The 26,699-nt window shown below is 35.4% G+C and overlaps 1 protein-coding gene across 8 annotated transcripts in view; it reads left to right on the forward strand.

Annotated features, from left to right (window-relative positions):
- The window catches only part of Ufd4 (ubiquitin fusion-degradation 4-like), a 729,475-nt gene that overhangs the window by 429,657 nt on the left and 273,119 nt on the right, over positions 1 to 26,699 (forward strand). For all 8 annotated transcript variants that reach the window (XM_090376711.1, XM_090376719.1, XM_090376714.1 and 5 more), the window contains exons 26-27: positions 16,925 to 17,045; positions 22,160 to 22,682. In XM_090376711.1, the coding sequence (XP_090232837.1) occupies positions 16,925 to 17,045; positions 22,160 to 22,682 (644 nt within the window). The remainder of the gene's footprint in view (positions 1 to 16,924; positions 17,046 to 22,159; positions 22,683 to 26,699) is intronic.

The following is a 26,699-nucleotide window of genomic DNA, read 5'->3' on the forward strand; positions in this document are numbered from 1 at the left end:
AGACTACTGTACAAATTGGAGCAGAATGGTATTAAGGGTAAGTTGCTACAATGGATAAAAGGATGGTTGAGTGGGAGAAGACAGAGGGTGGTAATCAATGGGTGCTGTTCTTCGTGGACTAATGTTATTAGTGGAGTCCCACAGGGTTCGTTGTTGGGTCCACTGTTGTTTTGTATATTTATCAATGATATTGATGAAGGTATATCAGGCTTAGTGTCGAAGTTTGCAGATGATACAAAGGTTGGCAGGGTTGTTAATGGCAGTAATGGCAGTGTGCTACTGCAACAGGATCTAGATAATTTGGGCAGATGGACTAAGAAGTGGCACCTTAAGTGTAGTACCACAACTGTGTTGTACTACACTTAAGGTGGTAAGAGTAGAAAATGAAAAAGTCCTGGGAGTAATTGTGCAGTCAGATATGAAGTTTTCTGAGCAATGCAGACAGGCCACCAGGGCAGGTGGCCTGTCTGCATTGCCTGCATTGCTTGAACGTGTACAGAGAAGGGCAACAAGATTGGTGAGGGGGTAATGAAGGGATCCTCTTACCAAGAGAGGCTTAAGTTCTGCAAATTGCAGTGGCTGGAGACCACGCACCTGCGTGGTGATCTGATTGAGGTGTATAAGGCCTTGAATGGTTGAGCCTGCTGAATTCCGATGGGATCTTTCCACCTGTTCAGATTATGAACCTAAGGGGGCATAAATTCAAATTAAGAAAAGACAGATGTAGAATAGATGTGCGGAAATTTGCCTTTAGCCAGCAGGTGGTTAATTGTTGGAACAAACTTCCATCTGTTGTGGAAGTTGATAGGTTAAATAAATTTAAGGAGGAACTGGACAGGCATTTGGAGGGAATGGTGTGGTGTTTTTTTTTTTTTTTTTGGCTGGTGCTGCATAAGCTCATACACTTGCTTTCTTGCATCACATTCCACTACTACTACTATCGGTTCATTCAAGCCCTGCTCATTTCAGTTTTCCAAATTAGTTGCCGTTTCCTTTCGCTTCAAAGGTCGTATTTGTGCATATGACCTTTTGCTTCAAAGCTATTGACCGCAACTTTTGCCTATCTATATTTCCACCTCTGTCAAAACCAGATGGTTCTATTGCCACTTCAGCCAATGATAAAGCTGACCTGCTGGCATCCTATTTTCTTTCAGCTCGTGTATTAATGAGCTTGGTAAACCACCTCCCACCATTCCTCATCTGCTCCATTCACTGCCTCCTAGGGTCTTCCTTCAAAAGGACATCAGAAGAATTTTGAACAATCGTAATGCTAAGAACGCTCCAGGACCTGATGGTATTTCTCCACTTGCTCTCAAAACCTGTGTTTCTGCTTCCAAACTTACTCCTGTTCTGTGTCAGGCACCTCCGTAGCCAGGTGGGAAGGAGCAGCAGTGTGTAGCACATGCTTCTTGATTAAACCAGGGTTCTAGCCCATCACCACCAAATACGGAGGATGCCGAAAGGTCAGGGAATGATCACTGCATATTCCCGGAGCAATATGGCCTTAGTTGCTAATGCTCCTAAAAACCAAATAACAAACAAACAAACAAACTGTTCCGTGTCTCCTTTTTTTCACTTTCTTATTCCAAAGGTGTTTTTCCTTCTGTTTGAAAATTTGCTCATATCCAGCCAGTTACTAAAACGTGACAAATCCCTCCTATCCAATTATGTTCCCATTACACTTCTATTTATTCTAAAGTAATGGTGAAATCAATTAACTGCCAAACCTTAAACTATCTAGAAACATTCCATCTGATCAACGATTGGCAGTATGGATTCCATCAGTGTCAATCCACTGGTTGATATGCTGACTTATGTTACCTGTCTATGGAAAAATTCATTGGAAGAGTTTGGTGAAACTCGAGCAGTTCCTATTTTGATTGTGTTTGGCATAACGGTCTTCTAAACAAGCTTCCATCTTAGTGTTTGCCAACTGTTTTTTATAATTGGGAGTCTAGTTTTCTCTCTGACTGCTCAATGCAGGTGATGATAGATGGCTCTCTGTCTTATAACTTCTCCACTAATGGTGGTGTTCCCCAAGGTTCAGTTCTTTCTCCCACTCTCTTCCTCTTGTATATTAATGACCTTCTACCCTTCACTGGAAGTCCTATCCATAATTTTGCTGATGATAGCACATTGCATTCTACCTTCCAGTTTGAGAAACCTTGCCATGCACAAACAGCTTAAACTTCTCAAATATCCACTACCAGTTCCTTAAATGCTGATCTTCAGGTAATTCTCTAGTGGGACAAAGATAACTTAGGTCATTTTAATTGTTCTAAAACTATCCCCTTTTTTATATCTCCCAAAAAGGATTCTTCTGCTCCTATGTTTGTCTTCAGTGACACTCTGATTCCTAGGCAAGATCGTATATCTCTATTGGGGATTTCCCTGGCTTTTAATCTCTCTTGGCATAAACACATTACAAATATTGCTTCCTCCTCATCTAAAAAACTGGTATTTCTTTTTCACTTTTGGTATTATTTTATTCCAAACAGCTGTTCACTCTGTACAGATTGCAGATTCACAGCTCACACATACAATTGGGGACACAGCCTTCTATATTACATTCAAAAGAGGACAGTTAGATTAATTAATGATTCATCTCTAACAGTCTCTCTTTCTGATAGACGTCCTGTTTCTACTGAATACCTTTTCTATAGGTTCTTCTGAATTGGTTTCTATAATCCCCCCCCCCCCTTCTAAAGCAGTCTGAACACTACTGCAACCAGTCAACATCCTTTTACTGTCCAACTTCAAACTCACAGAACCAACTTTTATTCTTCCTCATTTATTCATTCAACTTCCATTTACTGAAACAACCTTTCTTATACATATTTCTTGAAAATTATGATCTGCAGAAATTCTAGTCTAATATCAACAAGTATCTTTTTTCATCTTCTCAACCTTCAGCCTATGTCTGGTACCCTGGTACAGTAAGTGCTGTAAGTTCAATTTCCTCTTGTGTTTGCGGTTTTTGTTTAAAAAAAAAAAAAAAAACGAAATAAAGAAACTGAGTTTTCAACATGTGTTAAAGCTCCTCATGGTAAGAATAAACATATCACAAGTTGCTTACATTGGGATTACCAGCATTCTTTTCTGCTTAAAGCACACAGTAATTATAAACAGTTAATACTAAATGTAAAACTATTGTGACAAATGTGTTTTATTACTTTTTGGAAAATGTCATCCTGACTTGCTTTATTTTTCATGGATTTTATAGATCAGTGTGTAATCCACCCCTCTGGTAGGTAAAAGCAGTATTCCTTCCGGCCTGTTGTACAAGTCACTTTCAACCCCCCTCCCCCCGATCAAGGTATAGTAGTTTGATGTATGAACTAAAATTGCAGAAAAAGACTTGTGCAAAAGAGGCTAGTTTTTGTACACAATGTGCAGAAGAAAATTTCGATATCAGGTGCAGTGATGGACTTTGTAAAATCTGTGTTGGTGGATTGTGTTGATACAACCACTTAGCTGCATACCCCAAATTATACCGTGACAAAGGAGTTGAAAGTAATTCATACAATTGGCCAGGAGGAATACCACTTTTACCTACCACAGATAGGATATCTGTTGGATGGGCCACACACTGATCTGCCGAGAGTAAAATTTTCCACCTCTGGCTCAATTTTGGCATCTAGTGCTTGTAAAAAAAATGGTAATAATAAAATAAAACAGGGCAATGTCATTGTCATTTGTGACAATGACATTGCCCTGTCATTTGTGCAGCTTTCCTTGCATAAATGCAAGGAAAGGTGCACAAATTCTTAAACTATCAGAGTTGTTTTGCTTTCCATATCACTAATGATGCATGCAAGTTTTTCCATTCCATTTTCATTAAAGTATAACCTTACTGTAAGCCTTTCCTTTCTTAATTTAATCCTACCACTTCTCATCTTTGAACTGCAGGACTTTTATCAGGTGAAAGGTGGTAAAACAGGCAGACTCTTCCTTGTTGGCACTGAAAACATTTTCAGGGTTGTATTTTTCTAGGATACAGATTGTTTTTCAACTTGATAGTATAAACTAGAGCTATGTTGCTCAATACATTCTATGTTGATTTCAATATTTGTAGAAGAATAAGAGAAATTTACCCCAATGTGATATGTAGAACACTTCTGTATGATACTCTTCAGAAATTAAAATGAATATAACATTAATGCAAAATGATTACAGTAAAAAATAAATTGAATACAGTTAAAAATTTTTTTTTTTAATGTTTCACATAAATATTGAAAAACGATTTTTCTTCCTGAAGCTGACAGAGCATTTTGACTGTGTGTCGTGATCACAGGAATGGAAATTACGGCGTATGTGTGAGCATGTGAAAGAATAGAAGAAATATACCTCAGTATGATACATAGAAGAGTTCCATATGATACTCTCCCAGAATTATGCTCACACATACTCCGTAATTTCCATTCCTGTGATCACAATGTATGGTCGAAAAGCTCTGTCAGGTTCAGGAAGGAAAATTGTTTTTCAATATTTATGTTAAACTTTTTAAAATTAATTTTTAATTGTTTTTTAATTGTGTTCAAATTATTTTGCATTAATTTTATATTCGTTTTAATTTCTGGAGAGTATCATACAGAAGTGTTCTACGTATCACATTGAGGTAAATTTCTCTTATTCTTCTACAGAAATTGTTTTTCAACATATCCACCCTCTCTACACTCATACTAGCACATTACCCATGCACACAATGGTATACAAGGTTGTATACACTACTGAAACCTTTCTATCCAGCCACTTGATCCCTTAGAATCAGCTAGCTCCATCTTTTTTGCTAAATTGGATACCTTTAACTGAACCACACTTTTGTCTGCTGGTATGTTTGATGCACGTGTCTGCTTGTACCACTTCCGCAACATTTCCCCAAGCTCTGGTTGTTGTCCATGCAACTTTCCATATCACAATAGCATCTGCACAATATTTATGCACTTCATACAGTCCACTTCTTATATGATTTTTTTCAATATTTCAGCATTTGTAATTTGTCTTCCTTCTTCATTATGAAAATACAGCTGAATAGGAACAATCACTTATCCATGCACTTGACAGAGAACCACAAGGAACAATTAATTCTGGAAACTGGCTTAGATCAAACAGTTGAGATCACAGGCCATGGTTTCTTCCTTTAGTGCATTCATTTGAAAAAGAAACCTTAAAATGCGATACTTATACTAATGATTGCCTGGTAAGCAATAGCTGGTTGCTCAGCGCCAACTGGATGTTGGTGCAACTGCTAAGAATCATTTCTCACAGGCTTTAGCAAGATGGCATTATTAATCCTATAGCCAACGTGGTTGGTTACTATGAAACCCATGCCTGGAGGCAATTTAAGCACTCTAAACGGGAATCATAAAAGTGATAAAATGTATCTCTGTACATGTAATTAATGAGAATGGGACCAAAATTTCCGAAAATTATTATACTACGTGGGAAAATGTGCTAAAGCATGTACTAATGTGATTCCGCGTATAATTATTATTATTATTTTTTTTTATGTAAGAAAATGTTGCAAACTTTTACAAGTATATTTTACTTTTATATGGTTCTGTTATTATTTACCAGAAAGCGAGTCCATATAGTACCATTGGCCAGGAATATATATAACCAATAATTCTTAAAAAATAAAACATAAGCAAGTAGTATGGCAAAAAACAGTAGAGCAAAAGTTAAAAATAAAAGTAAATCAACAGGGAGGGGGAAGTAAAGGTAAAAAGACAGAAGCCGTAGCCGAAAGTCCCCAAATAATTTAGAGCTCTAAATCCAATTAATAACAATAAATCCAATTTAAAATAATGCCAATTATATAATAATTTAGTGGTACCCCCCCAAAAGGTACCAATTCCAAAAAAGGCGAAATATCACTAAAAAGAACTACTAAAAGAAAACAAAATATAAACTGACCATTAGGCCCCATGTTGACAGAGAACCACGCGGCCAATAATGGTCATGGAATCACTGCATTTCAATCACTATACAGTCGGTCCTCGTATAACACGTGTTTACATTACACGAATTCGATCATACACGATTTATAAATAGGGGAACGTTATCTTATATAACACGAACCGAATTCACGATTCGCCTTTGTGTTTACAAGAAATGGCAGTCGAACGCGGAATCACCCCAACTGAACGCAACATGATAGGAATGAAGAAGATTCTGAAAATGTATTTATGTGTTTTATATCAGTGAAGGGGAAACATATTTCACCATAATAACGTAAAAACCAACACAATTCCAGTTATCGATATAATAGCAAATGCAATTAGATGGAGTTTACTACCAGTTTATAACAGATTTCACTAGCAGAAACGCAACTGTAAATTGTTTTTATTGTTTTATGGTAGTAACCCCCAGAAATGTGCTTTAGTAAAATGTGAGGTGTTAATAGTGTATCTCGGCCTTTACGGTGTTGTTTATTCAGTTGCTACACGCGCGCAGCTTTGTTTATGTGTATCAAGCGTGCCTCCTCGTTTTGTAATTGTGCTTTATTCCCTAAAAATTAGTAAAATACTTAAAAGGTGTGAAAAGGAAGCGTTCTGGCTAAGACACTGCAGATTCAGAGAAAAAAAAAAAAAAAGCAATATCGATAAAGAGAGGCGGACTGGATCAAAAATTCTTAACCGGGAAAATTTATAGTGGCCTCATACTACGGTTTATGGTCAAACTCACACTGGCCTCTGGCCCACCGTGGTTTCCCCCTTAAGGCTTCTGTCCGCCTCTGTCGATAGAGAAAAAATATGAAATTTTGAAACGCTTTGAGCGAAATGAAAGGCCATGTGATATTGCACGTGCTATAGACCTAAATCAGGCAACGCCGAGAATTACAAAGAATGCAGAGAAAATAAAAACAACTTTCATAGCAGGAACAACTCAGTGTAATTAAAATCCATTAGATTAAGACACAATAATTGGAAGAGATGGAACGGCTGTCATCTGTTTGGATAGAAAATCAAACAAAAAGCAAGTTTGCTTACGATAGAAGCAAAAGCATTAGCAATATTTTATTACGACTTACGTATTATAATTTATACTTACGTATTATAAAATACGCAAGTATTTTATTACCACTATTTTATTTAATATAATAAATTTTTTACGATTCATAAAATCAATATGTAGCGTATTTTATTCGTAAAAAATACTTTTTTAGTATTAAAAAATACTAAAAATACTTTATTATAATATTTTTATTACGTATTTTAATCGTTATAAAATACGTTAAGTATTTTATAACGATTAAAATTACCCGATTATTTATTGTTTGGTAATGTTTTGGTTCCAAATGTGTGTTCAATCTTGGGTGGTCGGCACCTAACCCTACTTTTCCCATAGGGCCTGTTGTTTATATTGCACGATTTTGCATTGCACGAGGGTTTCTAGGAACGCAACTATCATGCTATACGAGTACAGACTGTACAAATCGTCGCAAAGGCGAGCAGATCGAAGGACCAAACCACCCCTTCTTCCTCCGATTGATCCACAAATGCAGAGGATTTGCATAGCGGTGGTCCTTATGCAGCGAGAAATAAACTATAGAGCAGAGCCACACCACTGATGTAATGTAAGCTTAGCCAGCTTATATAAACAGAAAAATTTATCTTCTTATTTTATTGTCTTAATTATTTTCTTATTTTATTGCATTCTAACTTTTAAGTCATTATTTAAATATATTCAGTGGTAGTAATGGGTTGATATGCAAAAAAGCAGCGCCTGTGCTGCCATCTATTCTCCTTTTTCTGTTTATATAAGCTGGCTAAGCTCACATTATGTCAGTGGTGTGGCTCTGCTGTATAGTGCTGTCTGTTCTATAGTTTATTTCTCGCTGCATAAGGACCACTGCTATGCAAATCCTCTGCATTTGTGAATCGATCAGGAAAAAGGGGTGGTTTGGTCCTTTGATCTGTTCGCCTTTGTGGCGATTTGTATAGTGATTTAAATGCAGCAATTCCATGACCATTATTGGCCTTGTGGTCCTCTGTCGATATGGGGCATAATGATCGGTCTATATTTTGTTTTTTTTTTAGTCCCTTTTTGGTGATATTTCACCTTTTTTGGAACTGGTACATTTCGGGGGAGGGGGGTGCCGCTAAATTATTCGGCTACGGCTTCTGTCTTTTTACCTTTACTTCCCCCTCCCTGTTGTGATTTACTTTTATTTTTAACTTTCGCTCTTCTCTTTTTTTTGCCATACTACTGGCTTATGTTTTATTTTTATAAGAATTATCGGTTATATTTGTGCATCATATGGAGGATGTGCATTTTGCTGCCTCTAATGATAGCTTAATATTTTCTTAATTATTTTCTTATTTTATTACATTCTAACTTTAAGTCATTATTTAAATATATATATATATATATATATATATATATATATCAAACAAACAAACAAACGCATAAGTGGCCACGTTATATGTCAGCCACATATAAAAATTTATGTGACTGTTTTTGATACATTGACTTCTAATGGATCACATGTTTGGAGGAACTGCTAGCTTCTGCTTTGGGAGACTGGCTGACAGAGCCAGCGACCATCTGGCTCTGTCAGCCAGATGGTCGCTGATTATTTTAAATAAGAGTACAATGTATCTCATAACTTTAACAATGGGCTTGTAATATTAGCTAGGAATAAATGTCGAAGACAATAGAGCATTAGAGTTAAAAACATTTCAAGTTGGAAGCTTATTCCATATTAGAGCTTTAGAGCATATGAAAATGTAATCAATATGTAGTTAGTGCAAAGCATCAATTTATATGTAACCCATAAATTAAAACAAACAGTTTTTTTTTTTTTTTTTTTATATACAACAGCAGACCATAAAACTATCTCTTTTCCTACCGGCTGCTACCCATAATGTGTTTTTCAGAGATTTCAGGTAAATATGTATTTTATTAAATTATACCAAAGTACTTTATGCTGATGCATACCCTTCGGGCTTTGGGTAAGTACCAATTCCGTAGCCGAGTGGTCAGAAGCGGGAGTGCAGTAGCACATGCTCCTTGAGTAGACCGGGGGTTCAAGCCCCTGACTGCTAAAAACAGTCGATCTGCCAACCTGCACTGGATCAACGTGACAGATTATGGTCCATTTCCCTCAACATGAATTGTTGAGGAGGCTTCCATCCTGCTGTGGGTTGATAATGGCTGCAGTTTACCTTTACCTTTAAGTACCAAGCATAGGTTAAAATTGACATTCGGTCGCAAATGATCAAAATTTATTTTGAGTATACTAAAAATTAAGATATGTAAATAAAAGTAGATCATAAGTATAGCATAGCTTAATTTTCAGCACTCACCTCATAATAATCTGCTTAGTTTGATGAAACTTATAACAGGTACATAGTAATTATAAAATGCCGAAAGCTTGAATCCCGATAAGTGGCTGTTTGAAACTTAGTGCACTTTTAAATTTTAAAAAAACTAAAAAATTACTAAATTATGAGCTTAAAATGTGTTAAAATTTGCCTAAGAAAAGGAAAGTGCTCATTTCATTCTATGGTTGTCTTATTAAATTCAAGTATTAAAAATTAAAATGGGATAGAAGCTAATAGTCGTGCACGAGCTACTTTCGAAACCATCCTCAGTTAGCTTATAAAGATAATTTGGAAAGTGAAGAACATGCGAAGTATGTTATATACTAGTTAAATTCCCGAAATGCATCTCAGTATACATGGAAACTTTATACGTGCTAAATTCCAAATAGGGGAGAGGTTGATTGGAACCTTTATGTTTAATATGTTGAACGAGGTGTGGCGCTTAAACTATTCAATAACGAAAGTTCTTCAAAATTCTTCAAAATTTTGAAGAATTTTATAGCTAGAATTTAGTTTAATTATTGAAATAGCCGAATCAATGCATGGATTATGATTGAACATGTGTTAATTCTGTGCCCGATAAATTAGATTTGAAGCTATTAAAGTGTTAGTAGGCATGTGTGTTAGAAATTTTTGAAATGCCAAATTTAGCTATTGTACTACCAGTGTAACATGCTTGACAATCTGATTGACACCTAATTAAATATATAATGTTATTGTAATCCTGTGACATATACTAATATATGGTGTCCCGTCTAAATTAAATTTCGAACCTAATTTATTATAAGATGTAAATATTAACTTAATATCTGTATTCTTAAAAATCTGTCAAAGCCGTCTAGCATATTGTTTATGGCATGGAAGAACGATAAGGGTTCTGCGTGTCTTATTCAGATGGTTATTAATATTATCAGGGCTATTAATACTATTATGGACTATAGTAATAGTGTCTTTTATTAGCTGTAATGGATATTTCCCGTTGATAAATTTTTTTAGTGAGGTAATGTAATTCTGTGAATAAATCTACTTGTGTGTGAATATATTTAATAGCATTATATAACTGGTTATAAAGAACTGCTTTTTTAATATATATAGGATGGTGTGAGTAGTAATGTAGGAACTTTCCTGTATGTGTATTCTTTCTGTATGTTTTAGTGCCTAAAATTGTACCGATTTTATATACAGCAATATCGCTTCAAACAGCACGGGTTTCAATTAAATATCAGTTGAAAATTTACTGTACATATTAAAACCCATTCAATAGCCTAGACGTGCACTCTACATATATGCTGTTTTGTTGTAGCGTAGGTACGGGTACATATATGCTGTGATGCTAACTATATATGCTGCACATGTGACATTAGTCCCCCTCAGGCAGTCAGTAGCAACAGTGTACACTTTTTCTTAATTCCATCCTGACGAGACGACATGACAGCTTTTCAAACTTTTCATTTCACAATTTATTTTTTACCCTTCTAAACACAATCGAAAATATATCTGCATCTTGGTTAGAAATCATTGCCAACAACATGCATTATGTTTGGCAGCATGTTTTGCCCCATTTGGCATTGGTTTTGGATTTCATTGGTTTTGAATCGCAAGTTCAGACAATTGCCGAAGACATTGTGAAGATCAGAAAAGACTTGGGATTTGAAACTTTGGACACTGCCAATGTACATGACTGCATTGACTCACATGCAAATAACTTAGATGATGCAACTCTCCTTGAAATTGATAAGAAAATTGCATATGAAGAAGAGGAAAACAATTCTGAAGTGGATAACACCAAAGTGGCACCAAAAGAATTTTCAACAAAAGAATTGAAGAAAGTTTTTCGATGCTTTACATTGCCTGCAACACAATTATAAATGGAGATCCAAATATTGGATGTAGCATCCAGATACAGCAAATTTTATAAGATGGGATTCAATGCTATAAAGACTTGTATACCGAGAAAAAGAAGAGATGACTTCACCAAACTTCATTTTTGAAATACCCAAATAAACAATAAAGCTTTTTTCTCAACTCTCATGATGTTACCTTTTCATTAATAAAATTTTTGCAGTATTTTTTATTTCAAATCCATTTAATTGGCTATCAAGCACAAATTGTTTATAGATTTATTATAATTTGTTTATAGACTGTTTCTCTGGTACGCATTCATTTAAAACCCATTATAATTATACCTCAATCAGCACGGTTTCACGGCACCTCCATAGCCAGGTGGGCAGGAGCAGCAGTGCGTAGCAAACGCTTCTTAATTAGATCAAGGTTCGAGCCTGTGACAACCAAATATGGAGGATGCGGAGAAATCAGGGAATGACCACCGCATATCCCCAGAGCAATATGGCCTTAGTTGCTAATGCTCCTAAAAACCAAATAACAAAAAGCATGGTTTCACATACCATGGAACAGTTTCAAGGTATTGCTTATAGTGAGATTTAGAAAATTAATTTTATTATCTTCTTTGAGGGTAAATTTGAGTCTTTCATTGTTGTGTTAAATGTATTTAATAAGGTGTCAATAGTTGTTTTGATACCTATTAAAAGTACATTGTCTGCATATCTCATATACAATTTGATACTTAAAGGAAAAGGTTGAAATACTTTTTCCTAAATAGAAGCGAGATAGATTTCGGATAAAGGGGCCGAAATATCGAGGCCCCCAGAACCAGGTATCTCATGTATTCTGTCCTTTCAGTGTACGTCCATGTGTTTAAAAAGTAATTGTCAAAGTAATTCTAGAAGTGATAAATATTTTTATATCATTAATAAGTTATTTAATAATCAGGGCCATTAACACATTGACTGTCAAGTTAGTTTAAGAAAAAACTTACCCCAGGGCAAAAAAATGTTTAGTAAATAATTTGAATAGTAATTTTAAAATAAATATTGTAATGTCAGTGTTATGTCGTTTTTTTGCTTAAAATATCAAAAAAAAAAAGTATTTTTTTGTGTCATGTATTATATATAACCGATGTGGCCCCATAGGTTATTTTATTTCTTGAGAAGCCATGTGTGACGCTATTACAGCACACATATGAAGGTCGTTTGTGATTAGTAATTGCCCGCACATACGTACAATATTGTTGTTATTTGGTTTTTAGGAGCATTAGCAACTAAGGCCATATTGCTCCGGGATATGCGGTGGTCATTCCCTGACCTTTCCGCATCCTCCGTATTTGGTGGTGACGGGCTCGAACCCCGGTCTAATCAAGAAGCGTGTTCTACGCACTGCCGCTCCTTCCCACCTGGCTACGGAGGCGCCTACGTACAATAAACTAATTGCAATAAAATAAACACACAAACATTGCAATCAGTTTGTCAGTATTGTTAAAGATTTTGTCAAAACAAGTTCGTTAGTGCATTGTATTATCCATATTGTGTTGTGTGTTTTTCAACAAGTTTACAAGTGTATTGTAAAAAGATGGCTAAAAGAAGAGGAACTGAGAGAAATTGCTGAAAATCTTAGTAGTAGTTCTGAAGGTGAAAAAGATGATTTTGACTCTGATGAGTCAATAAAAGATCCTGACTGGAATATTTCATCAAATGAAAAAGGAGATACTGAAATACCGGAAATATTGAAGAAGTACTTCAAGACAGGATGGTAGAAGAAAACACTGATGAGCAATTTGGAAAGACCGAAGAACCTGAGATTGAAGCGATTAAAAAAAAATGAACTTATTGAATGGACTGAATACGACGGATGCCAAAAAAGATTTGATTTTACAGGCAAATCGGAATCAGGACTACAAATAGATGTATCAAGAAATATTACTCATCTTGAGGCATTTTCATTATTTTTTGATGAAGAAGTCATAAATCTTATTGTATCAGATATGCCAAACAGAAAATTCAGAGTACCCACGCTTCACGGCAGAGTCGTCTGAAAAAGTGGGTTCCAACAACTGCTCGTGAGATAAGAAAGTTTATTGGGCTGCTTATGTGGACGAACTAGTAAGATTGGGCAGTATTGCATCTTACTGGTCAACCAAACCTATCTATAAAAATAACTTAGTAACAAAAATTGTCTCACAACAGTTTTCAATTGTTATGCCTTTTAAATTAAACAATTAAGCTGCCATTCCAGGGGAAAGACTCAGTAAGATACAACACCTGATAGCTGTTTTGCAGCTCAAATATCAGAAAATATTTTTCCCCAGCCAAGATTACGTCATTGACAAAACTCTTATTCCTTGGAGGGGCAGGCTGATATTCTGACAATATATACTAAATAAAGCTCACAGATATGAAATCAACTATTCAAGTTATTTTCCACTGAAGGATATACCAGGTCAAATAAGATTTTCAGATAAATCTGAAAATTATAGAAAATCCGTAGGTTTAACTGCAAAGAATTATCGCAAGACTTCTAAATGAAGGTCGCACCTTGTACATAGATAATTTTTATATGAGCTACAATCTGCCATTGTCGTTTATTTATCAAAAAACTAACGTTGGTATGTTACAAGCCAGTAAAAAATTTAAATTTATGCCTAAAGAAGTCGTACTGAAAGCAAAATAAAGGGGAGATGATTGCCAAGGAAGAAAAGAATGGAATTATTGTTCTAAAGTGGCGAAATGCTCAAGATGTGAGACTACTGACAACAAAGCATGCCCCAGAAATGGTTGATGGACCCTCCACCAGTAAAGGAAGATGAAAAGAAGCCAAACAAAAACCACTTCCTATTCTAGCATATAATAAAGGAAAAGCAGGCATTGATCTGTCAGACCAAATGGGTTCATATGCCACAAAGTTAAGAAAGGGAATAAAGTGGTACCACAAATTAGTGATAGAATATATACTTGCTATATCGCTTGTCAATGCCAGCATGGTGTACATGAGTACTACTTGAAAAAATAAAGATAAGCTTTCGGGAAGAGATAGTTACAGATTTACTAATTAATGTAATTAGTAAATCAATGAGAAACAAGAACATAACGGGCTGATGTAGGGTAGCATAGGTGCCACCTGGATCATTTTAATGATCCAGGTGGCAGATGTGCTTGAGGGTTGTGCTTGGGAGTGTGGCTCAGGCGAAAAGTGTAAACAGCTTTCTAGTTTACAGTGCTGGTTTTAAGGGGGAAACCTTTAACTTTTAAAATTCGATTTCTGGTTCAGAGAAAATATGGCTTCAATAATGAGCAATTAGAAGATAATATAGAATCTCAACTAGAAGGGAAATACAGTCAGGCCCCGACTTACTTAAATTTTTTTTTCACTCAAATTTTTTTTTTTTTTTTAGAATTGTAAAGTTTAAAACAGTAAAAAAATAATAATAAATAAATAAAAATAAGCAATCAATAACGACGAACATGGCAGGCGCAAATTGCATAAGTGAGATAAGGAGCAACAAGCTTAAAAAATAGAAATGAAGGGATTTTCTGAAAATGTTTTTTTTTTTTTTTTTAAATTTATATACAGGGTGTCTCAAAAATATTGGTACAAACGTTTAGTAGAGGTAGGAAACATCTAAAGGAATGTGGATCGCATAGGAACCCATAACCGGAAATGTCACGGAAAAGTAGTAGCAGAGGCACAAGAAACAGAAATGACACAAGACAGTAATTAGTGGCAAACATTTATTTGACATAATATTAACAATGGAGTACGAGATAGATACATTTCATGATGTTACAACAGATACTTGTAGGTTCCACCATGAGACGCAATGCATGCGTGACACTAATGCAGCATGAATTGGCGGACATGGTCAAACACACCTGGAGTTACACGATACATTTGAGGCCCCCCCCCCACAGAAAGAAATCAAGGGTCGATAAATCAGGTGAGCGTGGGGGCTAGGCAACGGGTCCACCATTGCCAATACATCGACGCCCAAAACGCCTGTTCAAATGGTCATGAAGACATCTTCCGTAATGGGTAGGCTCCCCATCATGTTGAAACCAAATGATGCATCTCACATTTGCTGGAACATCGTCAAGTAACCCTGGTAGAACTTGTTCAAGAAAGATCCGATATTTAGCGGAGTTCATGCGGGATGGCAACAGGTGTGGGCTGACTAAGCGATGTTGTGCCGTATGGGGCGCACAACATGTGGGACCTCTGCTAATCCATACACTAGGTGCATGTCTGCCAGCTCACAGTTCGTATATCGATACATGCTCTTCGTGCGGCGACTACTGCTTGAATGAGTAAACCAGAAATTTTCCCTCTTGCAAACTGATGAACAGTGCCATGTACCGACTTACAGTGACGTTTCCGGTTATGGGTTCCTATGCGATTCACATTCCTTTAGATGTTACCTACCTCCCATAAACGTTTGTACCAATATTTTTGGGACACCCTATATATGACTGAAGATTTCAGTGAAGGGGACACACGTTTCACCATAATAATGTAAAAACCCACAATTCCATCTATCGGTATTATCGCAAATGCAATAAGATCAAGTTTACTACCTGTTTGTAATAGATTGCACTAACAGACAAGCCCAATAAACTGGAAACTGCAAATTATTTTTATTATTTTATGGTAGTGACCCCCCCCCCCCAAAATGTGTAAAATGTGAGCTCACATGAGAGATAGTGTTTCTGTAAAGTTCTTTACAGAAATTGACCATTACATGGTGCCGCCTAAGAGAATAAGTGACAGTGGTACTAGTAAATCTAACAAGAAAAGGAAAGTGATCAATTTGGATCAGAAAATTAAAATAATAAACATATGAAAATGGTCAAACATTAACAGGTATTGCACGGAATTTAGATTTGTCAACAGCGAACACAATAATAAAGGACAATAACAGAATGCGAGAAGCGGTGAGGGGATCAGCACCAAGGCTACAAAATACATATCAGTTTTTACAGTACAATAATGTGCATTTTTCTTCCTTTTATGTTTTCTCTTCTTATGTGCCACTCTGGCTAGCTCATCTCTATCCCCAGATAAAGTTTTTAATTGAACTAATTAAAAATATACTGCTATTTTTCTGTATATTACTAATTAATTGATAAATATATAACTATTTTTCTTCATTCTTCTGTGGATATTGTGTTTTTTGTAACTTTGGCATATCAGTGATTAGTAGCAATATTTTATTATTCATTCCCGAGTTATGCAAAACTCGACTTACATAAGAAATCCTGAAATGTATCTCTTATGTATGTCGGGGACTGACTGTAATTTATAACAAATCTGATAAGTTAATATAAGGCTGTCAACAAAATAGGATGCAGAAAATATTGATATAAATTTATTTAGATTTTATAAGCCTTGTGAATATCTGTCTCTCTCTCTCTCTGCAATGTAATATGCCATTGAGGTTCTTTATTACAATGAATGAAAAGGGGTTTAAATTATAGAAAACAAAAAGTGGTTATAAACAGCCATTGCATTGCTTGAATCATTTTTATTTGGCAACTCATTCCTTTGTTGGACCTTGATTTTTCTGGCATCACACAAACTTGCAGGTCAACTACTATAGCAGTGCTACCACATTGTTGTTTTTGTTGTCCTGTAATTGTTGATAAGCTTGTTTACAAAAGAATAAACTTCATTCTAGTAGTAAATATATATATTTTTTTGTGTGTGTGTATATCCACATTTAATATTTATTTGTGTGTTTATTATTATAGTGTATTAACAAGTCGAAAAAGTAGTTCAACATCTAGTCTTTTAGAAGCTACTTCAGAACGTTCAAAAACTTCACTTGCTAGTATGGAGCAAGCTGCCTCAGCTGAAAATCTTACAGTAAAGGTATAATTTTTTATCTTTCTTCAAATTTTTATAAATGACTTTTTTAATATTAGTGTTTTGTACTTGTAGTGCCAGAATCTTACAGCATGTTCAAAAAGGATTCACTACTTTTTACGTGCGAATGACAGGGAAATTTCTGTTTTTCTGTTTAGACCTGTCCTAAGTGGAATTTGTTATAGTTCTAGCAAATTTTTACAAATGGTTTATTTATGATAGAGTAGATTTATTTAGAATTTCAATAGAAACACTTTATCCTGTTTGGCCAGGTTTGTCTCGTAAATGTATGTGAATTGTAAGTCCCTATAAATTATCAAGTGTTTCTGGTCTCCAGGCCTGTTAGAATCCCCCCCCCCCAGGTTGATTGAAATGGACTGAAAATTACTGGAAGTAAGAAAAATAATTAGGAAAAGAAAAGAGTTTAGTATTGCTAACCCTTGGTTGAAGAAATAATGAAGTGTTTATGTGAGCTTTCTTTATAGGCTGTGCATATCAGTAACAAAAGCACATTGAGAGATAATGTTCATTAGCAGACTACGTGGAAGATCTTAAAGAAACTGGGTGTTGTGCCAAAAGTAATGCACAAAAGCAGTTAATTTAAAAGCAATTTATTATATAAAATAATTTACATTAAACCTTTCAGTGAAGTCTCTTTTATCCCTTATGATTGCTTCCCAACATTCAGGTAATTTTTGAATGCCGTTGAACACATTTTCATTGCCGCCATAATTTTCAGAATATTGACAGAAAAAGGTCAGTAAATCAGAATGTCGTATAATGGAGGATTTTAACTTTTCAGATATTGACTGAAACTTGTGGTTTGGTCACTCAAACACTAGCATGGTGTTTGTAGATTTATTGGATCACTGTTTTCTATTGCAGCTTCTTAGAGAGACAAGAGAGAGCAATATTCTTGATTTGATTATCAGATGTGATTCTTCATGCATTAAAAATCTGCAGATAAGAACCATCAGGTGTCAGTGATCATTGTGTATTGATGTTGGATTTACTTAAAGATGTAACTGACATCAAGAGTAAAGGGAAGGGATTTTGCTTTCATAAAGGTCTGCATTGGTCTCTGACAGTTTTTAAATTCTATATAGTGGGACCAACTAATGATGTTACCAACAACAAATTCTAAATGGGAAGCATTAAGAGAAATAATCATAGAAGCTACTAAGCTTTTAATACCAACTAAGAAATACAGTTTGAGGTTTAAATCTAAATGGATGTTAGATGAATTGATGAAACTTGTTGAAGAAGAAAAATGCATGCGATGCATATAAATTATCAAGTGGCAATTAAAAGGTAACACAAGTAATTTCAAACCTGTTAGTTTAACTTTTGTTCCGGGGAAAATAATGGCATCACTGGTTAAAAAAGCACTGCAGGATCATATAGATAAGACCACAGTTACAGTTCAGACACAGCATGGGTTTGTTAAGTGGAAGTCTTGTCTGACCAATTTGATTGCATACTGTGATGTGGTCACAAAGGAAATGGATTAAAAAATAATTTTGATATCATATACTTGGATTTTAGAAAAGCTTTACTGTACAAATTTGAGCAGTATGGCATTAAGGTCAAGTTGCTGCTATGGATAAAGGGATGGTTGAGTGTGAGAAGACAGGGTGGTAATCAATGGACACTGCTCTTCATGGACTAATGTTATTAATGGAGTCCCCCCGCCCCAGAGTTTGGTGTCAGACCAATTGTGTTTTCTGTATTTATCAATGATATTGATGAAGGTATATCAGGATGAATGGCTAAGTTTGCAGATGATATGAAAGTTGACAGGGTTGTTAATGTAAGTAATGACAGTACGCTACTGCAACAGGATCTAGAAAAGTTGAGCAGATGGGCTGAGAGGTGATTACTGAGGGGTTTAACATTGACATATGCAAAGTACTGCATACTGCATATGGGTAGCAGTAACCCTAGATTATTGTACCAACTGTGTGGTACTACACTCAGGGTAGTACCACACAGTTAGAGAATGAAAGTTACTACCACACACGTAGTAGAGAATGAAAAGGCCTGGGGGTAATTGTACAGTCAAATAGAAAATTTTCTGTGCAGTGCAGACAGGCTGCCAGAGCAGCTCATGGGGTATTGTCATGATATACAGGAATTTTGATAGCAGGGATAAGAAGGTGATTATCCCTTTGTATAAGGCAATGATCAGGCCACACCTTGAGTACTGCATACAAATCTGGTGGCCTCCCTCATTTTAGGAATGATGTAGAGCTGCTGGAACAAATACAGTGAAGGGCAATGAGATTGGTAAGGGGAACAAAGGTTCTCTTACCAAGTAAGATTTAGTTCTGCAAATTACATCATCTGGAGACTAGGCACCTGTGAGGTGATTTAACTGAGGTGTATAAGGCCTTGAATGGTTTGAGCAAGCTCAATGCTGATTCAATTCTTCTGCTTGTGCAGATTATGCACCTGAGGGGGACATAGTTCAAATCGAAGAAAGACAGGTGTGTGGAAATTTGCCTTTGATCATTATATTTGATAATTTAGAATATCAACTATAGTTGATATTTAGAAGAAACTTCCATCTGCCGTTGTGGAAGTTTATAGCTTAAATAAATTCAGTGAATAATATGACAAACGTTTTGAGCAAATGGATGAGTGAAATGGCATTTTTTTTTTTTTTTTTTTTTTTTTTGCTGATGCTATATAAGCTTGCTTTCTTCCCTCATATGCCTCGCTATTGCCAAAGCCCGTGGCTTCCTTGCACTATGTGGTTATACTAATTCTTTGCTGTGATATTATCAGTTTGTCCCAGTGAATAGAATTTAAAAACAGATCATTACGTTACCTTTACAAAAGCAAAAGCAAAAGCCCTTCCCTTTGCCCGATATGGGATTTATGAAAGATGCAACTACTTAACAATACTTATCTTTCATAAATCCCACATCGATACGCTGCAATTACTGTTGCCTAGTGGTTCTTTTATCTGCAGAAATTTAATGCATAATTAGTGGTCTCAAATTATGAATGAATCAAGCTTTTATATATTTAAAAAAAAAAAAAAAAAAACCTCATTTGTCTATCTTTTCTAATAATTTTTATAATCCTTAATTTATTTAAGCTACCCACTTCAACAACAGCTGATGAATGTTTCTTTCAACGGTCAATTACTGAAAGCAAAATTTTTGCATATCTGTCGTGTAACTATACTTTTTCAATTAATATTTGTTCTCTTGTGTGTATCCATGAAAGAATAAGGATGCCATCAAAATTTAGTTTACTCAATTCATTCAAAACCTTAAACACTTCAATCAGGTTCAAACTCTCCTCCAGGTAAATAGTTTCAAGTGCTGGGAATTGAAGGATAAGAATGCTCTTTTTATGTCCTTCATAAACCTTGTTGCTGTTCACTGCATCTGTTCCAACAGATCCACATGCTTTCTAAATGAAACTTTCAGACTTGTATGCGATACTCAAGATGCACCCTAACCATTGCCTTTTACTGTGGGATAATCACCTGCTTGTCCTTGTGGAAAAATCCCTGTATATTATTGACAGAACCCCATGAGCTGTTTTAGCAGACTGTCTACACTGCTTAGCAACTTTTGTAAAATAAATAATCAAAATTTTCTAAGTTTGAAGAAGCACTACAGAATAAATTCATATACAGTTAATTCTTTACTTGGCATAACCCCAGCAAAAATTTTTATAAAAAATTGGTTGGAGGTATGATAAATCCATGTTGTAATGCAGTTTATGTTTAATAAAATTAAGAGCAAAATTTTTTGCATAAAAATATGTTGGGGAACTGTAGATCGGTGGTATGGGGTGGGGTGATCCCACTGAGCTAGGTGCATGCGTGTGCCCTTGTTTTGTGTAGATTCACCATTACTCCTAGAGGTGTAGTATTGAATCTGAACTGGAAGGGAAATAGAGTTGTTGAGTTTGTGTCAGCAGGTTGTTTCTTGTAATATCTCAGTTATTTGGTATTCATAATTTCATTAAAACAACAGATGGTCAAGATTGACAAAGTTAATGACCAGTGGAAAAATTTCCACATAATGAAGCAATCCATAACATTGAAGTCTCCCCATATTGTATGAAGCATGTCTTGTGCCAGTTGTACTCAGAAGCCATACAGGGACTCTTGGTTTTTGAAGATGAGCTACCCAATGCTCTTGAAGTCATTAGCCAAAATGGTAACCATTTCAGGCACATTATATTTTTTCACAAAAATTAACTGATTTTCTTTTTCTGTGATTAACCAAAGTGGAAAGTAAATATGGTTATCTTCTTATCAGTTAATTAATAAGATTATAACTTTATACAGCACTTTATAAAAATCTAGAATTATGCATTCTCTAAATTTAGCTCTGCAATTTAGTTACAATTCTATAATAGTTATTTTTCTCTTCGTGCGTGCGTGCGTGTTTAGTTTCTTTTCTCTCTGTATATGTATTTTATTGTTCACAAGCAAAATCACGTTCATGTGTCTTGCATGGAATGTTTGAAGCTAACAATACTATATTAAAACTACATTTAAACTATGAATTTCTTTTTCACATAAATTGTATGGAAAATAGAAATAATGATTGCTGGATTTCTGTTTGTCCTATTTTAATGAAATTTGGGAAGGTGTTAAAAATCTTTCTGTGTGAACGAAATATAAAATTTCATGAACATCCATCCACTGGGAGAAGAATTGTTACATGCAGACACAGATGGATGGGTGGATATGGTGAAAACAACAGGCAGTTACGCATATATGCTAATGCACCTAAAAAGGTTTGTGAAGATTATTGAAAGTCTGAAAAAGTGGTCCATAAGACAGGAGGGGAAATTGAACCATTGCACTAGAACTGTCAAACAGACCTAAAGTAACCTCTAGACAAATTCAACCTTCAATACACTAGCCATACCATTTTTAGATTTTCATATTGTACTAGACTTTAGAGTTTGTTATATGTGATCATTAACTGTGAGTAAATATCAAGTTGGATATTATTTTTCAAGTATGTAAATTTAAGCCAACCTTTTAGTTTTAAAATATGAAAAAAAAAATAAATAAATAAATAACTCCTTTCCAAAATAAATATTGTATGTGTAATTAAAACTGGTATGTGATTTTTACTTTGTAGCAGGCAGCAGAAGCAGTTGCAGAAAGTGTTCTGACTAGAGCAAGTGCTGAAGCTACAATAGCAGCTGCTACAACAGGACAAACAGTAACAGTTCATGCCTTGGATGTTCCATCTTTGGGCATAGGAGTTGGGTTATCTCCAACCCGTGAAGAGGCTGAAGAAGGAACTGGACAAATTGAGCAGGAACAAAGCAACATGGATATACAGAGTTTAGCCGAGATACCACACCGTTCAACAAATTCCTTAAAAAGTGTTACTTTGGTTGAAAATCAAACTCAGAATGCCCGAACAGCAACCACAAGTGGGAATTCAATGAGTGTTAGTGTACCAAACTTGTCGGTGAGCCCTAATGTCAGTGATTCTACTGTTAGTCTCCTAGAAACATTAGAAACATTTGCTGCTGCTGCTCGTCGCAGAGCTAGTACAAATGCATCAAACTCAAACAGCAATTCTTCCATTATTTATAGAGCTTCTAATCATGTGGGAAGTTTAGTAAGATTGGCATTAACATCAAATTTTCCTGGTAAGTATTACTACTTTTACCATTTAATTCATGGAATGTATACATGCTTGCTATAATAATAATGGCCATATGGCCACAAATTAAAATGTATTTTTCGGCCTTCTCCATTTAAACAGTTAATGCTAATTACTTTTGTAGTTGGTTTTGTTATGAGTGGTGCCCTTTCCATAAAAATTATCTTTTTTAAATTAATCTTTTACCATCTGAGGAGAGCGATTTTAACACATTGTCATATGGCATCTCTCAAGATTATTACTTGCCTTTGCTCAAAATAGATATTTAAATGAACTCAAAATCGATTGCTGTGGATACATTCCAGTGCACAATTTATATGGAACACCATTTCCCTGCAAAGAAATTAGGCATATTGCTGCATACCATTGTACGTATGTCTACAGTGTGAGGATGCTATAGACATATTCTGACAAAAGACATTTCTGATATCTGTTTACAGAACATCTGTGATGGTAAAATGGGAAAGTGAAGTAATTTAACAGGTCATATCACTTGATCATTCTTCACGGAGGAACATTTCAAGCTCCTTGAGTGATGAAGATGAAGGAAATATGCATCTCACTCTCCTCTCCAAATATACCCATATTGGCTCAATAATATTTAAGCTTGGTGATTGTGCAGGTCATGTGAAATGCTTAGCCTCAGTTTTTTTCTCCTCAAACCAAGATTGGACATATCTAGTTGTGTGTATTGGAACATTATTATCTTGAAACTTGTCATCATTTGTGGGAAACATTGTTTACATCATGGGATGAACTTAGACACTCAAAAATATCAAGGTAATCATTGGCTGTAATTCGCCCATTCACAGTGATAATGGGACATAAAGAATAACAAGGTATTGCTGCCCAAACTATTGTCAATCCTCTTCCATGTTTGATAGTTCATACAAGACAGTAAGGATGATGTGCTTCTTTTGGGATTTAGCAAACAGATACTCACCCTAATTTTGAGAGAGGTGTGAATGATGATTTGTATGAAAATATAACATTTTTTCCAGTCATCAAGTGTCTAGTCTTTGTACTCCTTACTCTACTGTATCAGTAATGAGTGGTTTGGTAATAGTGGCTCTGCCATAAATTTCAGCTTTATGAAGTTCTTGCTGAACTGTTTTGCTAGAAACTGTTTGCTTAGACTCGCATTAAATTCTGCACTTATTTTTGGGCTACAATCCTTTTCAGTGTCTATTGGTTTCTTTCAGTGAGCTTTGATTTTCTGTCACAATTCATCCTATCATTTGTTTTTCCATACTTGGTGAATGCAGCCACCAATTTTTCAGGCGCCTCCATAGCCAGGTGGGAAGGAGCAGCAGTGAGTAACACACGCTTCTTGATTAGACCAGGGTTCGAGCCTGTCACCACCAAACACGGAGGATGCGGAAAGGTCAGGGAATGACCACCGCATATCCCGGAGCAATGTGGCCTTAGTTGCTAATGCTCCTAAAAACCAAATAAACACACAAACAAACCACCAATTTTCCTGCTAAATGTGCATCAACAATTTGACTTCTTTGGAACTCAGTCAGGTCTGTCACTTTCTTCGTGTAGCTTTTTATATCACCTCTATATAAACATTAGCCTTTTTCATCTTTCCTTCACAGTACAACCTACAAGGGGATATATATATATATATATCTCATCACTGCATATTCATAAATACATCATGCAAACATTTCAAAAACTATTACTTCCATATCAGGTGTTTCCATTATTTTTTTTTTCCACCCCTGTGTATGGATTATATTGATACATACACAAATGAAACATGCAAGCACACAACACTTACTACACTTGCTATTGTATACAGCAATCTATTTTTTGTGCCATTTTATCTGAGCTGATGTCTTTTTCAGAACTTGTTTTTAAATTAATTTAAAATTTGTTTATGTTAATCTTATCCAGCAGTGTTATGGCGACAAAATGTAGACGGACAGAATTAAGCAAAACAGACACTGCAAAGGAATACATCCCTTTACCTACTTTATCTACAATACTGAAAAACCGAAAAAGACTTGAAGTGCATGACACTGGAGTAGCGATGAAAAACAGGAAACGAATTCGTGGTGCAAAGCACGAGGAACAAAACTTTTTGAGTGGTACCAAAAAATGTGTGCATCTAATTTGCCAATATCAGTGCATCTAATTTGCCAATATCCGATTTTGCAAGAAAAGGCAAATTATCTATCTCAGCAACATGGGATTGGTGACTTCAAATGCAGCAGTGGCTGGCTCCAAAGATTTAAAGACAGGAATAACTTGGTTTCGTAAAATGTTTGCGATGAGTCTGTATTAGTCAACAAAGAAAAGGCTACAGACTGATTGTGTTCTGTATAGTCTATCCTTGAAAAATATGAGGAAAAGGATATTTTTAATCTTGATGAGACAGGTTTATTTTATAATTTGCTGCCAAACAAAACATTTGCTGTTCGAGGAGTCTTGTCATGGTGGAAAATTTAGTAAACAAAGATTCACTGTTCTGTTATGCTGCAGTTCAGATGGCAGTACAAAACTACACCCACTTGTGATTGGTAAGTTTCCCAAGCCAAAATGTTTTAAAGCAGTTAACCAACTTCTTTGTGATTATGAGGCCAATAGAATGCTTGGCTTATGGTCAAAATTTTTTAGTCTTGGTTATCAAAATTGGACAGAAGAATGGCTTCAGAAAAAAGGAACATTTTGATGATTCTAGACCATTGTACAGCACATTCTGCCAAGACACTTAAGTTGACAAATATACAGCTGTTGTCTTTACCCCCCCCCCCTCCAATACCACCAGTTTAATGCAACCACTGGATCAAGGCATTATTTATAACTTCAAGAGAACATATAGAGCCTGCCTGATAAGGTACTTTATTCCGCAACATAGAAGGGAACAATTTGCAGGATATACAGGATGATTCAAAAAGAATTGAAGACTTTCAAAAATTTACTACTCAGTAACTAGGTTATATATGAACATGTAGTCAAAACCAATTTGCAAAGGAATTATCACAGTTATCCCAATAATCTTACAAATGCTTTTTGAATTGGGGTAATAATTGCAACTGACCTTATTTCCGTGTAGAGCGAGGGAGTGCATGTAAACAACTTAGAAAAACTTTTTATTCTTTTGTTAATTTAACAACTCATTCTTCAAAAAGATGTTTTTGAGAGTACACTTGACATTGTAGCTACCATAAACTGCTTTTGTTTACACAAAACTAATTTCTAACAAGAAGTCAGTGCTATCCTTCGGGAAGTAGGGAGCCAGGTGGCCAGGAGCAATAATCGGATCACTCTGCCAAGATTTGTATTAATCATAGAAAATGACAATATTTATTTCTCACGGGGTGAAAAAAAAACTTTGTAATACACATTAACCGAATTTTGTAATAAACAAATATATTTACATAGAAAAGCCTATCCTTTTGCAAGGGAATGGTATGTGCTTCATATAAACGAGTACTTTGTATAAACCGAGTTTGTTAATGAAATTTTACTATAGTTTATAAAATTTGGTTGAGGTACAATTATAAATCTTCACTATAGTCTACCTGCTTGTCAATAAGTTTTCCATTTTTGGGGAAGATAGCTAAAACTGTCACATGCTCCTACATAGTGCATGAGTACCCACTCAGTGTTGTCCACAGCTTTCTAGGTTGAATATCTCCCCCAAGAGCTACTTCCATATTGGAAATGAAATGAAAAATTTGGTGGGGCTTGAGACCTGGACTGAATTAATATTAATAGAGGCAGAATGATGCAAGGAGGCAAGTTTATACAGTATCATCTCACCTACCTCCCAATAAACACTACTCACTTAATTTCTATCCTTCTAATTAATTGTATAATTCCTTAAATTTATTTTGACTACACATTTTCATAACAGCAAATGTGTAAAATCCAGTTGTATTTTTGCAGTAACTGTGACAAGCCTTGTAACAGGATTTATTGTAGTGCAGAATCACTGTACATTGTTTTAGCAGATATGGTACCATGGCTGTAACATCATAAGTCAGTTTTT

Source organism: Mastigoproctus giganteus, chromosome 6, assembly GCF_048544385.1.
Source record: "Mastigoproctus giganteus isolate SK-2022 chromosome 6, ASM4854438v1, whole genome shotgun sequence".
NCBI classification, from domain to species: Eukaryota; Metazoa; Arthropoda; class Arachnida; order Uropygi; family Thelyphonidae; genus Mastigoproctus; species Mastigoproctus giganteus.